The sequence below is a fragment of the Saccopteryx leptura genome, chromosome 3 (assembly GCF_036850995.1).
Source record: "Saccopteryx leptura isolate mSacLep1 chromosome 3, mSacLep1_pri_phased_curated, whole genome shotgun sequence".
Classification (NCBI taxonomy): Eukaryota; Metazoa; Chordata; class Mammalia; order Chiroptera; family Emballonuridae; genus Saccopteryx; species Saccopteryx leptura.
Window position 1 is genome coordinate 211,928,277 of NC_089505.1, and position 14,801 is coordinate 211,943,077.

General features: G+C 36.6%; 1 protein-coding gene across 2 annotated transcripts in view; it reads right to left on the minus strand.

Annotated features, from left to right (window-relative positions):
- Positions 1 to 2,051: 2,051 nt before the first annotated feature.
- ANP32E (acidic nuclear phosphoprotein 32 family member E) overlaps positions 2,052 to 14,801 on the minus strand; it is a 76,431-nt gene continuing 63,681 nt past the window's right edge. For both annotated transcript variants that reach the window (XM_066377384.1, XM_066377383.1), the window contains 5 exons: positions 14,213 to 14,335; positions 11,069 to 11,234; positions 9,065 to 9,228; positions 3,863 to 3,914; positions 2,052 to 2,995 (listed from right to left, as the gene is read on the minus strand). In XM_066377384.1, coding sequence (XP_066233481.1) covers positions 2,925 to 2,995; positions 3,863 to 3,914; positions 9,065 to 9,228; positions 11,069 to 11,234; positions 14,213 to 14,335 — 576 coding nt within the window. In that variant the 3' untranslated portion in view covers positions 2,052 to 2,924. The remainder of the gene's footprint in view (positions 2,996 to 3,862; positions 3,915 to 9,064; positions 9,229 to 11,068; positions 11,235 to 14,212; positions 14,336 to 14,801) is intronic.

Sequence of the window (14,801 nt, forward strand, 5' to 3'; positions counted from 1 at the left end):
AGCAAGTGACCCCTTGATCAAGCCAGTGACCATGGGGTTGTATCTACGATCCCACACTCAAGCCAGCAACCCCTTGTTCAAGCTGGTGAGCCCATGCTCAAGCCAGATGAGCCCACGCTCAGCCAGAAACCTCGGGGTTCAAATCTGGGTCCTCCGCATCCCAGTCTGACACTCTATCCCAGGGGTCCCCAAACTTTTTACACAGGGGGCCAGTTCACTGTCCTTCAGACCATTGGAGGGCCAGACTATAAAAAAAAACTATGAACAAATCCCTATGCACACTGCACATATCTTATTTTAAAGTAAAAAAACAAAACGGGAACAAATACAATATTTAAAATAAAGAACAAGTAAATTTAAATCAACAAACTGACCAGTATTTCAGTGGGAACTATGCTCCTCTCACTGACCACCAATGAAAGAGGTGCCCCTTCCGGAAGTGCAGCGGGGGCTGGATAAATGGCCTCAGGGGGCTGCATGTGGCCCGCGGGCTGTAGTTTGGGGACCCCTGCTCTATCCACTGCACCACCGCCTGGTCAGGCTCTCAGTTGTATTTAAAAAATAATCTTCAATGTTCCCAATGGTAGTATTCAAAAGTGATTATCATGCACTGAAACTAATCATTAACAACAAATCTTCAATTTATTTGAAGCAATTTGGTTTTAAAAACTAAGTTATAGCAGTCACCAAAAACAAAAAACAAGGAACAGTCAGAAACAAAAGAATAATCAGGAGTACTGCATTTTTGTGTTTTAACACTGTTGTGGCTTTATTCAAAACACAGTTGCACAAAAGTATTCATCTCAAAGATTTTTAAGGAGAGTTTTGAGGAATTTAACACACTATATACATACTGCCATATAAAGAGCATTAAAATAGGACCAAAAACTTCTACAAAATATAAAACCCACCCTTACTTATTTGCATGAAAATATCACCCACAAAGCTAAGTAAGTCTTAAAAAGTTATTTGGAGACTCTTACATGTTGTTTTCAAACCAAAGAACTCTAATTTTGATTGCACAATAAGATGACTGATAAGTCAATATATAGATTTAATTTAAAAAATAAGTATTTTATAATCTGGCTTACTATGTGATGAGAATTCTTAGGGACTAAAACAGGGTATTTCAATTGTTAAAAAGGAGTAAAATGTTAGCCATTTGGATATTCTAATCCCTTCCACTAAACTTATCCCAAGAGTTTAGTGAACTCTTATCCCAAGAGTTCAGTCAGTTGTGCAACTTTTTTAGTTTATCCACAAATAACTTTTTAATTTTTACTTTAAAACTCCAAGTCATAGATATTTGAACTACAAAAGAAGCAGTACTAGACTCAGGAATATAAATGTGTTCCAGTATGGAAGCGTAATTTCAATTAATTTGCTGACACTAACTTAAAAAAACAAATATTCAAAACAAAGGGGGGAAACAATTTAGAGAACCAAGATTTGAAAAGCAATCGCCTTGAACCTGGAGCCTCCACAACAGAAAGGGAGATAGATGTACTTGTCTGCTCTTATTATCGTTACTAAACACACCTTCGCACTTTTCCCAAATATTTTTCTACCTTTAATGGACATCCACTTAAAAACAAGTCTTAATTTTAATATGGATTTAGTTCCAAATATTTCCCCCTCTGCCTAATATATTCCAATCAAATGCTGTATCTGGTAATGCTTTAAAACTATAGAAAGAATAATTAAAGGTTCTATTCAGAAAAGTTAGACACTTGGAGTGACAGCTAAGTCATTTGGAAAGCTAACTTAAAATTTTGACTTGAATGTCTCATTAATTATCAACAGGCAATTCTCCTGATGGAACACTATTGCTGCTTCCTAAAGCTCCATTTTCTTTCTTCCTCTTCCTACACAGTCTGTACATCTTGTCAACCAAGAAAGATTTCCAGTAAGCAGAGTTTGTTGCATAAAACTGCACTGATAATAACATTCATATCTCAGAAAATACTCAGTTTGTTTTACTTAGCTTGTTTAAAACTGAGACAGGTCTGAAAAGGTAGTTGAGGTATAACACTAAATAAAGGTCTTCCTAGGTATCCATAAGTTTCCCAACATTTTTTTTTTTTTGAGAAGAGGGAAGAGAGTGAATCAAGGAAGGTGATAATAAGGGAAATGCTGAAAGGAAAATGAAAACTGCACACTTAAAAATAAAACAAAAGAAACAACTGGTAGCATGTCATAATCTTCATTCATCTTGAAGAACAAAGGGCTTACCTGCATGTCTCTGAACTTACTATCAGCAATTATTCCTTCAAAACTAGTATCTTATTAGTCACCTGGATTACAAGTTTTCAGAAACCTCCCCAAAAGCCACTAACTATATTGGTGAATAAAACCTTTACTATTCTGCTCCTACTGTCCAAGTTATTCATGTGACAAATAAGTATCCAATAACCCTTAGCAAAAAAAAAAAAGTCATTGCTTTCCAAATACAGAGCTCTGGGTCACCTCTTAAAAAATAACCAACTTCCCATTCATGAGACTATTTTTATTTCATATTTCAGCTGTGAATTTCAGTAAATAACTCTGATCTCAGTTAATTCATAAGTAACTTTAAAATCTTATGAATGAAATACACCATACTATGCCTGTGTAAAAGTGATCATGTTTTAATTTGGGGCTAAAAATAACCAATACAGTGAGCTTGTATTAGAATAATTAAGATTCTAAATAAACTGCTAATGAATTTCACAATGTCAATGAAAATTTTCTACATACAATATAATCATTAACAGCCTAGTGAATCTTATTTGGAATGATGAGGCAAAAGTAGTAAAACCACACTTTTCCTATAAAAAGGTACATGTTATCTTCTGTAGAGAGAGCTACTGTACATGAAGAAACAAGAAAGATGTGATCGATCAATTGCACACCCAGTAACTTTGGGGATCTGGTCGTAAAATGATCTAGTCATCTTCTTCCTCTCCATCATCTTCAGCATCTCGTTTCCGCTTTTCCCCTCGAAGACCTTCTTCTCCTAAAAGAAAAGTGAAAGTGAAAGTACAAAATAGTTAATTTTAACAAAAAAATGTTTAAGTTACAAACTTTTTACTCTATCTTAGTGAAAAGTTAATGGCCTTAGAAAAATATTGGTTAAGTTTCCTCTCTGAATTTCTTTTCAATTTCAGTGTATTGAACAGACTTAATAGACTTAGAAATCCATAAATAATAACAGCTTGCTAAGCACTCTGGTGGCCAAATCATGAAGTACAGATCAAGAAACTATTAATGGAATTCTTAGTGAATTTCTTCATTTATTTTGAAAGGTCTAGGACTCAGTGGTTAGCAAACTCATTAGTCAACAGAGCCAAATATCAACAGTACAACGATTGAAATTTCTTTTGAGAGCCAAATTTTTTAAACTTAAACTATATAGGTAGGTACATTCCTTATCGAGGTAGTGCCTGCATGTGGTATTTTGTGGAAGAGCCACACTCAAGGGGCCAAAGAGCTGCATGTGACTCGCAAGCCAGTTTGCCGACCAGTGGAGGTAAACAGTACCAGAGAGCAAATCTAAAAAGGGCATTATCAAGTTCAAATGTTCTTCCCTTCTAGAGAAGTCTTCACCTTCTCCAAAATGTAAGATCCTAAAAAAATAAATTGAGCTCAAAGATCCATTATCTCTTCATTCCTGTTTTGAAAGTAAGTGTTATAAGTTGTTTATACATTGGAATTAATAAATACCAAAAGATTACTTTTAAAAAGATTTTATACCTCTCAAGGCATTCTATATGTTGCAAAAATCAGAGATCAGTAATCATTTTGAATTATAAACTCATTCTTTAAAATTCATGAATAGCTATAACTCTAATTTTAGAATATTTTTATGGCTAACATAACTCACCCTCTTCTTCTTCATCCCCTTCTTCAACATAGTCATCATCATCTTCTTCATCCTTGAAATTTAAATATTCAGTTTGAGTATAAAAGAGCCATGACACAAATTTTTCAGTTTCATAATACATTCCAGCAAAGCACAAGAAACTAGGGTTATTCTGTGTTCTGATCAACTCTGTGTAACTTATAAATGACCTTTTAAACACCCAGCTAAATCTAGTTTCTTTATGAAAATAAGCTGTTTAAAATAATTTTTTTTTAATTTATTTTAGAAAGAGAAGAAGGGAAAGAGAGAGAGAGAGTGACAGGAACATCATTCTGTTCCTATATATGCCCTGGCTGGGGATCGAACCGGCAACCTCTACACTCCCAGATGATGCTCTAACCAACTGAGCTATCCAGGCAGGGCAAAAAATATAATTGCTGTTTTAGACCAGCAATGTTCAAAACTTGGCAACAATGGAAATGTTCAATATCTGTGCTGTCCAGTCCAGTAACCACTAGTCACACGTGGCTACTAAGCATTTGAAATGTGACCAATGCACATCAATGTTTGAATAAGACTCAAACAAAAAATAGCTAATCAAATATCTTTTTTTTTTTTTGACAGCGAGAGGGACAGATAGGGACAGAAAGACAGGAAGGGAGAGAGAGAGATGAGAAGCATCAATTCTTCATTGTGGCTCCTTAGTTGTTCATTGATTGCTTTCTCATGTGCCTTGACCAGGGGGCTACAGCAGAGCGAATGACCCCTTGCTCAAGCCAGCAGCAACCTTGGGTTCAAGCCAGTGACCTTGGGCTTCAAGCTGGTAACCTTCAGGCTCAAGCCAGCGACCACGGTCATGTCTATGATTCCATGCTCAAGCCAGTGACCCCGCACTCAAGCTGGAGATCTTGGAGTTTTGAACCTGGGTCCTCTGCATCCCAGTCAGACTACTCTATCCACTGTGCCACCACCTGGTAAGGCTCAAATACCATTTCTATTTCCTTCTAATTTCTTTTTAAATCTCAGTAACCCCTGATGATTCCCCTGGCTATTAGTTTCTAAAAACAAGACTTCATATTGTTTTTATTCATATTGTTGTATGCTGATGTAAATTTATAATTTTATGGGATTTTAATTAATTTTAACTTTAATTTTTTTAAGACTTTATTTATTCATTTTAGAGATGAGAGAGAAGAGGGGAGGAGCAGGAAGCATCAACTCCCATATGTGCCTTGACCAGGCAAGTACAGGTTTTCAAACTGGCAACCTCAGCATTCCAGGTCAACTCTTTATCCACTGCGCCACAACAGGTCAGGCCTGACTTTAATTAATTTTAATAGCCAAATGTTCCCGGTGACTACTATAATGGAAAGATTTTTCTGTCTTTCAAGGACAGTGTCTGATTTTATACATTGTAGTAGGAATTACCTGAATCCTGGCCCAAACACAGATAAATGTATTGAACAAGTTACTTAATCTCTCTGGACCCCAGTTTTTCAATCAGTAAAAGGAAGTATTTATCTAGAAAGATCTGTAAGTTCCTTCTACGTCTAAAAAAAATCTACATATTAAAATAGCAAATGTCAATTAAAATCACAATAAACTTGATCTATAACTCTTGCAGAATGAGTTGCTCTGGATAGCTAAGATTTCAACATAGCTTTGAAACATTAACACAATTTTTTTTTTACTTTAGCCAACTGGGATGCAAACCTCTAAAGTGCACTGAACACTCTTCTACCATTCTCTGCTAAACCCAACAAACCTTTTTCTTGAATTATCAGTTACCATTTTGATCATGAACATTATACTAATAGTATTGCCAATTCCTTCAGAGACTATTAATATATATAAGGTGGTTTTCTCATTTTTAAAATGAGTTGTGAATTTCTCTAGTTTTTATGCCTTGTCTTTTGCAGTGTGTTACTATTTCTATTTTAATCTACTATGGATTCAAAAAATAGATCAGCAAGCTTATCAGAGGACTAAATATAAAAGAGAAAATAAGTTTAGAATAACAGCATGAACAATGTCCTACAAAGAAAATGTCTTTTGTTTTGGTTACTCAGAGGCCTTTTACACTTACTGCCTTGTTCTTGGCTATCTGCCAAATGGCTGAGAGCTGTATGTTAAAAAAAAAAGAAACCCTCCAATCCCACAGAAGTTTATTGCTCTTTAAAACTACTTAAATTGGCAAGTGTCAAGGACTGCTAGATAGTGAGGGAAAACTTGGACACCCTCACTTTTCACAGTATCGACAGTCCCATTTGTGTCTAGAAATACTAAACAGAACCAATTTCTCCAGCATTTAGCTAACAAAGACACTGTAAAGCATTCCATACCAAAACACCATCAAGCTACAGGGAATAGAAGGAATGAGCGGTAGCAAATAGTACAAAAAGGAACCACAATAAAAATCAGGAGAATCCACAGCCTCAAACTAAAGACAAAAATAAAAGCAAGGAAGAGAAGGGGGTTAGAGAAGAAAGGGGAAAGGTGGGGGAAAGGTGAGGAAAGGAGGGGGAGGGAGAGTAAAGGGAGGAAGGAGAGAGACAAAACATTTTAAACATATTACATCTGCAAGGAATGATAAAGGAAGATGCTTAAACATTTATAATTTTTTAAAACACTTGAGATACTAATCACATTTATTCCTTGGTAATTTAGAGCCTAACTTTTTAGAGCCTAACTCTAAAAAGCTAATTACTTCTCTGGCTTTTGTTTTAAACAAAATATGATTAGATAAGTTGATTCATGTTTGTAAGCCTTTAAAATATATATACATAAAATCAATTAGACCACCAGGAACTTGCTCTGTAAAGACTCTGGTCTCTTCCTAATTAGAGGGAAATAAAATGTTTCCTCATTTGTACTACAAATAATACAAAAGCACCATAATTCCCAATTCTTCTAAAGCTACCTCCCTGTTTTTAATGAAATATATTATCCCTAAAGTCCTTCTTTGTACATATTAATTTCTTACCTCTGAAGAGCGGCTGAAATAGAAATAACAGTCGAACAAAAAATAGCTAATCAAATCCCATTTTTATTTCCTTCTCATTTCTTTTTTAATCCCAGTAATCCCTGATGCTTCCCCTGGATCTTAGTCTCTAAAAGCAAGACTTCATTTGAAATAACCACGTTACCTCATCATAATTGAGAACTTCTGGCCCGCTACCTGGGTACTACTCTGACTTAATATCATATGCATTATCTTAGAGATTCTTGCTCTATACTTGGCCATGTCATTTTTACTTAATATTTCCCAATAGTCAATGAAATGTAAACATAAACATTTGCAGTTAGCTGAAGGTCATTTTTAAGTTACTTAACACTATTTAGACTTAAGAAGAATTATTGGCAGAGAAAATAAAAAGCCAAAGACAAAATAATATAAGTTCATTATTTTACTAAATAAATTAAAACTTAGGGGGAAAATATTCAAGTTATATGCTGACATAAATTGAATAGGTTGCCCTTCTCTGTGAATACTTGAAATACTTAAAAGTTTTCTTCTTCATGACTATATAGCTCCTAACTCACTAAGGCCCCAAACAAATTTGAGCCCCATATTTTCCCAATGGTTTCAGAGAAAAATGATCATTAATCAGTGATATCATCTATCTAACCAATGTAAAAGCCATTGAAAAACAAATGAGAATACTAACAATTTCTAGTCTAAATAAGATGTTATTTTTAATAATAAACTTATTTTAAATTATAAATTATGAAAACAAAACTCAATAATTTAACATTGGGAGAAAGTAACTTATCTAAACGCCCAGGAGTGAAAAGATCATTTGTTCAAGTCGACTGACATTTCCTGTGAGCTTACTATGTCCCAGCCAAATCAGTTTTTACAAAAGTGTCTATAGGTAATAGAAGTTTAATCAAGGTTCAAAGGTAACAGAGAAAGGAGTGATTGTCTATGAAAAATTATAAAAAGCTTTAATAATGAGGCAACTCCAGAGTTGAGTTTTTAAAGATAAAAGTTCATGAGGCATGATTCGTGTGGTGGTTACACAAATATAAACATACATAAAAGTTTATGGACTTGTACATAAAGTTAGTGTACTTTACATGCTTTACTATATGTTTACTCAGAAAAGAGAAAGTTCATCAGAGGGCATGGGTACAAAATCATTTCAGATAAACAAATGTACTTTAGAATACTACTCACATCATATACAGACAGAAAGGCAAGAAATATGTAGCTTCAGGTGACAATTTAATTTGGTATTAAGGGAGGTAAAACCAGAGAAGGAAGTAGGGGCTAAACAATCATGGGTCTTGTGTGTCTTGGTGGCAGCAGGGAAACAGAAAAGGATTTCAAGTAGGCTAGTGATAGGATCACATTTGCACCCAGACTACGCAGACAGGCACTGCAAAGGATACACCCGTTGTGATGCTGTATTCAGAGAGGGTATTTAGAAAGCTACAACAAAACCATAAGCAGAAAATAATTAGAGAAAAGTTTTCTTGAGTGCCTACAATGTGCCAGCAACTAGATACTTTACATATTTTGTTAAATCCTTAAACAATTCTACGAGATAGTATAATCGAGGTGGATTTGGGGGATTTGTTTTTTTATTCAGTGAGAGGAGGGGAGGCAGAGAGACAGACTCCCGCATACGCCCAACCAGGACCCACTTGGCAAGCTCACTAGGGGGCGATGCTCTGCTCATCTGGGGCCATGCTCCCAAGGGAGCCATCCCGTCTTAGCGTCTGAGATGGAGGCCATGGAGCCATCCTCCTGGGGCCAACCTGCTCCAATTGAGCCATGGCTGCGGGAGGGGAAGAGAGAGAGAAAAGTGAAAGGGGGAGGCATGGAGAAGCAGATGGACACCTCTCCTGTGTGCCCTGGCTGGGAATCGAAACCAGGACATCCACACGCTGGGCAACATTCTACCACTGAGCCAACCATCCAGGGTCAATCTAGGTTTTAGTAAGGCAGAAACTAAGGCTCAGAAACATTTGGAAAATGGTTCCACCATACCATGCCGCTGAGGGAAAAATGGATTTGAAAGCTAGCTGGGAGGTAAAAATCAATAGGTGTTCATGATCATCTGGTTAGTATGAACTGGACGCAGTGGTGAAAAAAATGACAGGCAGACAGACACATGTACCCACACAAGTTAGATTTCTATACAACTTAGTTTTTATAGTACTCAGCCCTGTGTCTAAATAATAACTTTTCAGTGCATGTAAAAAGGGTCTGTTCACCTGAATCTCCTCTCGCATTAAGTATGAGAGGCCTACTTCTTCTTCTCCCTCTCCCAATTCTGAGCCGGCTTCATCTTCATCTTCATCCTCATCATCTTCTTCCTCTTCCTCTTCCTCATATCCTTCAGGTGGACCAGCTTCCTCTTCATCATCTTCATCTCCATCTTTAAAAATATTTTAAGAGATGTGCAAATGGCTGGGCATATGTTTCTTGATAATATGTTGTTGATCCTTTTAACCTTTGCCCCAATCACTTCAAACTTTTAAGCCAATGGGTAGGCAGTATCTCAGGGTGATATTATTTTTTTAAATGTCTCTTTTATAACACCCATATTTACTATTTAAAACATTCTTTTTTTTTTTTTTTTTTAAAGATCATGGTTTTTATTTTATTTTATTTTTTTAACAGAGACAGAGAGAGAGTCAGAGAGAGGGATAGACAGGGACAGACAGGAGTAGAGAGATGAGAAGCTTCAATCATTAGTTTTTCGTTATGCTTTGTAACACTTAGTTGTTCATTGATTGCTTTCTCATATGTGCCTTGACCATGGGCCTTCAGCAGACCGAGTAACCCCTTGCTTGAGCCAGTGACCTTGGGTCCAATCTGGTGAGCTTTTGCTCAAACCAGATGAGCCTGCGCTCAAGCTGGAGATCTTGGGGTCTCGAACCTGAGTCCTTCCGCATCCCAGTCCGAGGCTCTATCCACTGCGCCACCGCCTGGTCAGGCCCATATTTACTATTTGAGAAATATGGTTTCTAAATACTGAAGATTTTCCAATGTACAGATTTTCATCAAAACATTACATATACTGAGGTTTGTTTTATTTTGTGGACACTTCAAAACCTGCTTGTCCCTCATGTCATTTTTTTTTCTTTTTCTTTTCCAAGTGAGAGGAGGAGAGGAGACAGACTCCTGCATGCACCCCAATCAGGATCCACCCGGCAACCCCCATCTGGGGCTGATGCTCTGCCCATCTGGGACCATGCTTCCAACCAAGCCTGGGCCAATGCACTCAAACCAATCAAGCCATGGTTGCGGGAGGAGAAAAGAGAGAAAAAGAGAGAAGGAGCAGGGGGAGGGGTGGAGAAGTAGAGAAGCAGATGTTTGTTTCTCTTGTGTGCCCTGACCAGGACTCAAACCTGGGAAATGCACACACAGGGCAGATGGTCTAACACTGAACCAATGGGCCAGGGCCTCATGTTATTTTATAACATTGTTTATCCATCAAATTGTTTTCAAGTAACAGTAACAAAGTATCCCATTATTAATAACAGCTGTTTTGTCATCTTATATGTTAGTCACCCATTTATCCAAAAATATATAATATATTCACCATCTAATTCTAGAACCTTTTCATCACCCCCAAAGAAACCCTAAATCCATTAGTTCACTCACCGTTCTCCTCATCCCAAGCCCTGGCAACCATCCATCTACTTTGTATGTATTTGCCTACTCTGGACATTTCTATCTAAAGAGAGTCATATGATACGGAGCCTTTTGTGTCTGGCTTCTTTAACCTAGTAGAATGTTTTCTAGCTTCACTCACATATCAGGACTTCATTCATTTTTATGACTGAATAGTAATCCATGTATAGACATTTTGTATTTCCATTTGTCAACTGACTTACAGAGATTGTTTCTACTTTGTGGCTATTACACAGAATACTGTGATAAATGATTTTTGTAAAGTACTACTTTAAAAGTTGCAGAAAAATTCAACAATAAATAAATAGACAAACAAACAAATAAATAAATCATGCCACTTTTACTGGGTGGTTTATACAGATATATAATGTCATAGAGCCTGATATAATAATCATTCAATTCCACCAAATCTAAAAAGAGAAATACAGGACTAGGATTGTGGGTTTATAAATGTTTCTTGTCTTACTAATACCTTTTTTTTTCCCTACACCTAAATATCCATGCCCACTCTAACTGGCATGGTTAGATAGAGCAGAGGCTAGAATCCGGACACATTTATGAGTATTACAAATGATTACCTGCATCATCCTCTGCTCCTGAGTCTGGTGCTTCGTTATCTTCCTGATCAAATCCATCTAAGTATGTGATTTGCTGCAGCAGTTCAAAAATACTCTCTCTGTAATCTTCCAGAGTTGTGATCTCGCAGTTAAACAAGTCAAGACTTTTCAAATTTTTAAGATTTTGCTGGAAAAGTAAAACATTAAAACTTACATTCAAGATTTAAAATAGCATGTTATTTCTTTTCAATTCATGAACCAGAAAATACATACTTGAACTCAAGAGAATGGTTTTTGAATTTTAAGAATTGTATAATGAAGGGTTATTATACCGAGCACAGCCAACTCTCTTACTGAGGCCCTGGCATGCAAACTACACAGGAGTAGAAACTTGGTTGTGTTCACTGATGTTTCTCCAGCTTAGCATTTTTACTTATTGTAGGGACTCAATATATTTTGTTGACTGAAATCAATGCAATAATAAGCAACAAGAATAATATTTAATTTAAATCCAGAGTCAAACTTACATTCAACAATTTCAACCTCTTCACAAGCTTTTTAAAAATCAGATCAACCAGTTTTAGTTTCACTTCATCTCCTTTTCCTTTCCGCATATTCGTAAACAAATGAGTAAATAATGAAATAACTCAAAAAATAATCAAGAAAGAAGGAAAAAGAGTAGAATTTAAGAAAATACTAGAAATTTTCAGACCAAATACTCAACTCCTGAAGTTGATAATAAAATATATTCCTCTCCAATTTAAAATTTTATCTGAATGTTTTACTCTAAAGTAAAAGAAACCATTAACCACCTAGATCAGTGATTTTCAACCGGTGTACCACAAAAAAAAAAAAAAGAGAAAGAGAAAAAAATGTATTGATTGATTTTACAGAGGGTAGGAGGAATAAGTATCAATTCATAGTTGCTTTGTTTTAGTTCACTGATTGCTTCTCGTATGTACCTTGACACAGCAAGCCCAAACCCAGTGACCTCAGCATTCCAGGTCGAGGCTCTATCCTCTGTGCCACCACAGGCCAGTCTGTGCCACAAAAAAATTTTAAAACATGTAATACATAAGCCCTGGCCTGGTAGCTCAGTTGGTTGGAGCATCATCCCCATATGCCAAGGTTCAATCCCCAGACAAGGCATATGCATACATAAGTGAAACAACAAAGTGGTTTTTCTCTCTCTTTACCTCTTTGTCTCTCTAAAATCAATTTTAAAAATATAAAATCAATTTTTAAAAAAGCATTCAATACTTGACTATTTATTTAGTCTGGGGCACTGACATCTTTTCCCTTAAATTGTCAAATGAAAAATGACAACAGCCAACACAACACTAGCCATCAGGTGTGAATGTCCTGTCTTTAACCATAAATATATGCCATATAATGGTGTTGCATCTTATTGGTCACATCACATAAGATTGCATTTAATTGGTTAATTCTTGGTACCAGAAATCTTTATAAGTAAGCACTTGGTTTTTTAAAAAGTCACTTTGAAGCAAAAAGGTATGTAATTACTATATTTCTTTTAAGTGAGAGGAGGGGAGATAGTTAAGACACACTTCAGCATGCGCCCTGACCAGGATCCACCTAGCAAACCCCATCTGGGGCCAATGCTGGAATCAACCGAGCTATTTTTAGCATCTGAGGCTTGATGCTGGGAACAACCGAGCTATCCCCAGCACCTGGGGCCAACGCTCAAACCAGCTGAGCCACTGACTGTGAAAAGGGAAAAGGGAGAGAGAAAGGAGTAGAGAAGCAGATGGTTGTCTCTCTTGTGCGCCCTGACCAGGAATCAAATGTGGGATGTCCATACACTGGGCCGATGCTCTATCCACTGAACAAAATAGACAGGGCTCCTATTATTTTTAAATCAACCAAAATTATACCTTTTTTGTCAGATCAGCAAAAAATATATTTTTTGCTATGCAGCAGAATTTTAGTAATTAGTTTATGTGTACCATGAGATGAAAAAGTTTAAAATTGCTGACCTATATCACAACATATAAGAAATTCAGAAGTTTCAAAAGAATGAAACAGAAATCAATAGAATAACCTCTCCTCTGATATTAAAATATTTATCTAACTATTAGACAAATATTCATAAATAATCTTCACAATAAGCAGAGATAAAAATTTCTGATATGTATGAATTTCCATTTTTATTCCAATAGATAATATCAATGAAAACTGTTATTCAAAGTACTGTGGCCCTGGCCAGGGTTGGTTAAAGTGATGTCTCAATATGCCAAAATTGTGGGTTCAATCCCTGGTCAGGGTATATACAAGAATCAACCAATGGCCTGACTAGTGGTGGCGCAGTGGATGGAGCATCAACTTGGGACACTGAGGTCCCAAGTTCAAAACCCTGGGGTCGCCAGCTTGAGTGCAGGCTCACCAGCTTCAGCAGAGGGTCCCTGGCCTGAGAATGGGATCATCGACATAATCCCATGGTCGCTGTCTTGAAGCTCAAGGTCACTGGGTTGAGCAAGTGGTCACTGGCTCTCCTGGAGCCCCCAGTTCAAGGCATGAAAAGAAATCAATGAACAACTCAAGTGCCACAACTATGAGTTGATGCTTCTTATCTCTCTCCCTTCCTGTTGGTCTGTCTCCCTCTCTATAGCTATCCTATGCACACACATGCCTTTGTTAAAAAAAGAGAAAAAAAAAGAATCAGCCAATGAATGCATAAATAAGTGGAATGGCAAATAGATGTTTCTCTCTCTCTGTCTCTTCCCCTTCCTCTCTAAAGATTAATAAATTTTTAAAAATTTAATTAAAAGTACTATGAATATAAAATGCAGTTTTTTGGAAATTAGAAACCATCTGAAATTTTCAGTATTTCCAATAGTCTTCAAATATTAGTGTCTCATTTGAGCAATTGATTAAATTAAAGCTTTATTGTACCTTCCTATCTTTTACTTTTTTCCATCCAGCATATCTATTGTATGCCTTTTAACCTTCTTATTTATATTCTTTTGTTTTACTGATGAATAAAACAAAAATATCTGTCTAAATAAATGAGCAGTATTTTTGTTTTTGCTTAGAAATACACATACACACACACACACACACACACACACACACACACACACACACACACATCTCAGAAAAATTAAACCAAATAAAGCAAGCCCAGAGACAAAACTTTCCACTTACCAGAGCTTCTACTGCACTGAGATCTTTGATTTTGTTTCCACTCAAATTTAGATGGGTAAGATTAGGACATTTCTCTGCCAGGACTTCCAAGCCTCCAGAAATTATATTGTCACTAAGTTCCAACTATATATTGAACATGGGGAGAAAAGAGAATGGTAAAGACTTAGGATAGATCAAAGATTTTTTAAATATATCAATTTGAAGAAAATATTTGTCACTCTCTCTGGCTTCAAGACTGTCATAAGTAATTCAGTTCCAAATTCCACCTACAACCACCAAATAGTATAATAGAACCCCTGTATAGAGAGATGCTTAACTAATGATGGAGCTACATCCAGATAAAACCAACACCATAAGTTGAAAATATTGCAAGTCAAAAGTGCATTTAACCCTGGCAGGTTGGCTCAGCGGTAGACCGTCGGCCCTGCATGTGGATGTCCCAGGTTCAATTCCTCTCTATCTCTCTCTTCCCCTCCCGCAGCCAAGGCTCCATGGGAGCAAAGTTGGCCCCGGGTGCTGAAGATGGCTCCATGTCCTCTGCCTCAGGCACTAGAATGGCTCCAGCCACAGAGGAGCAACAGGCCAGATG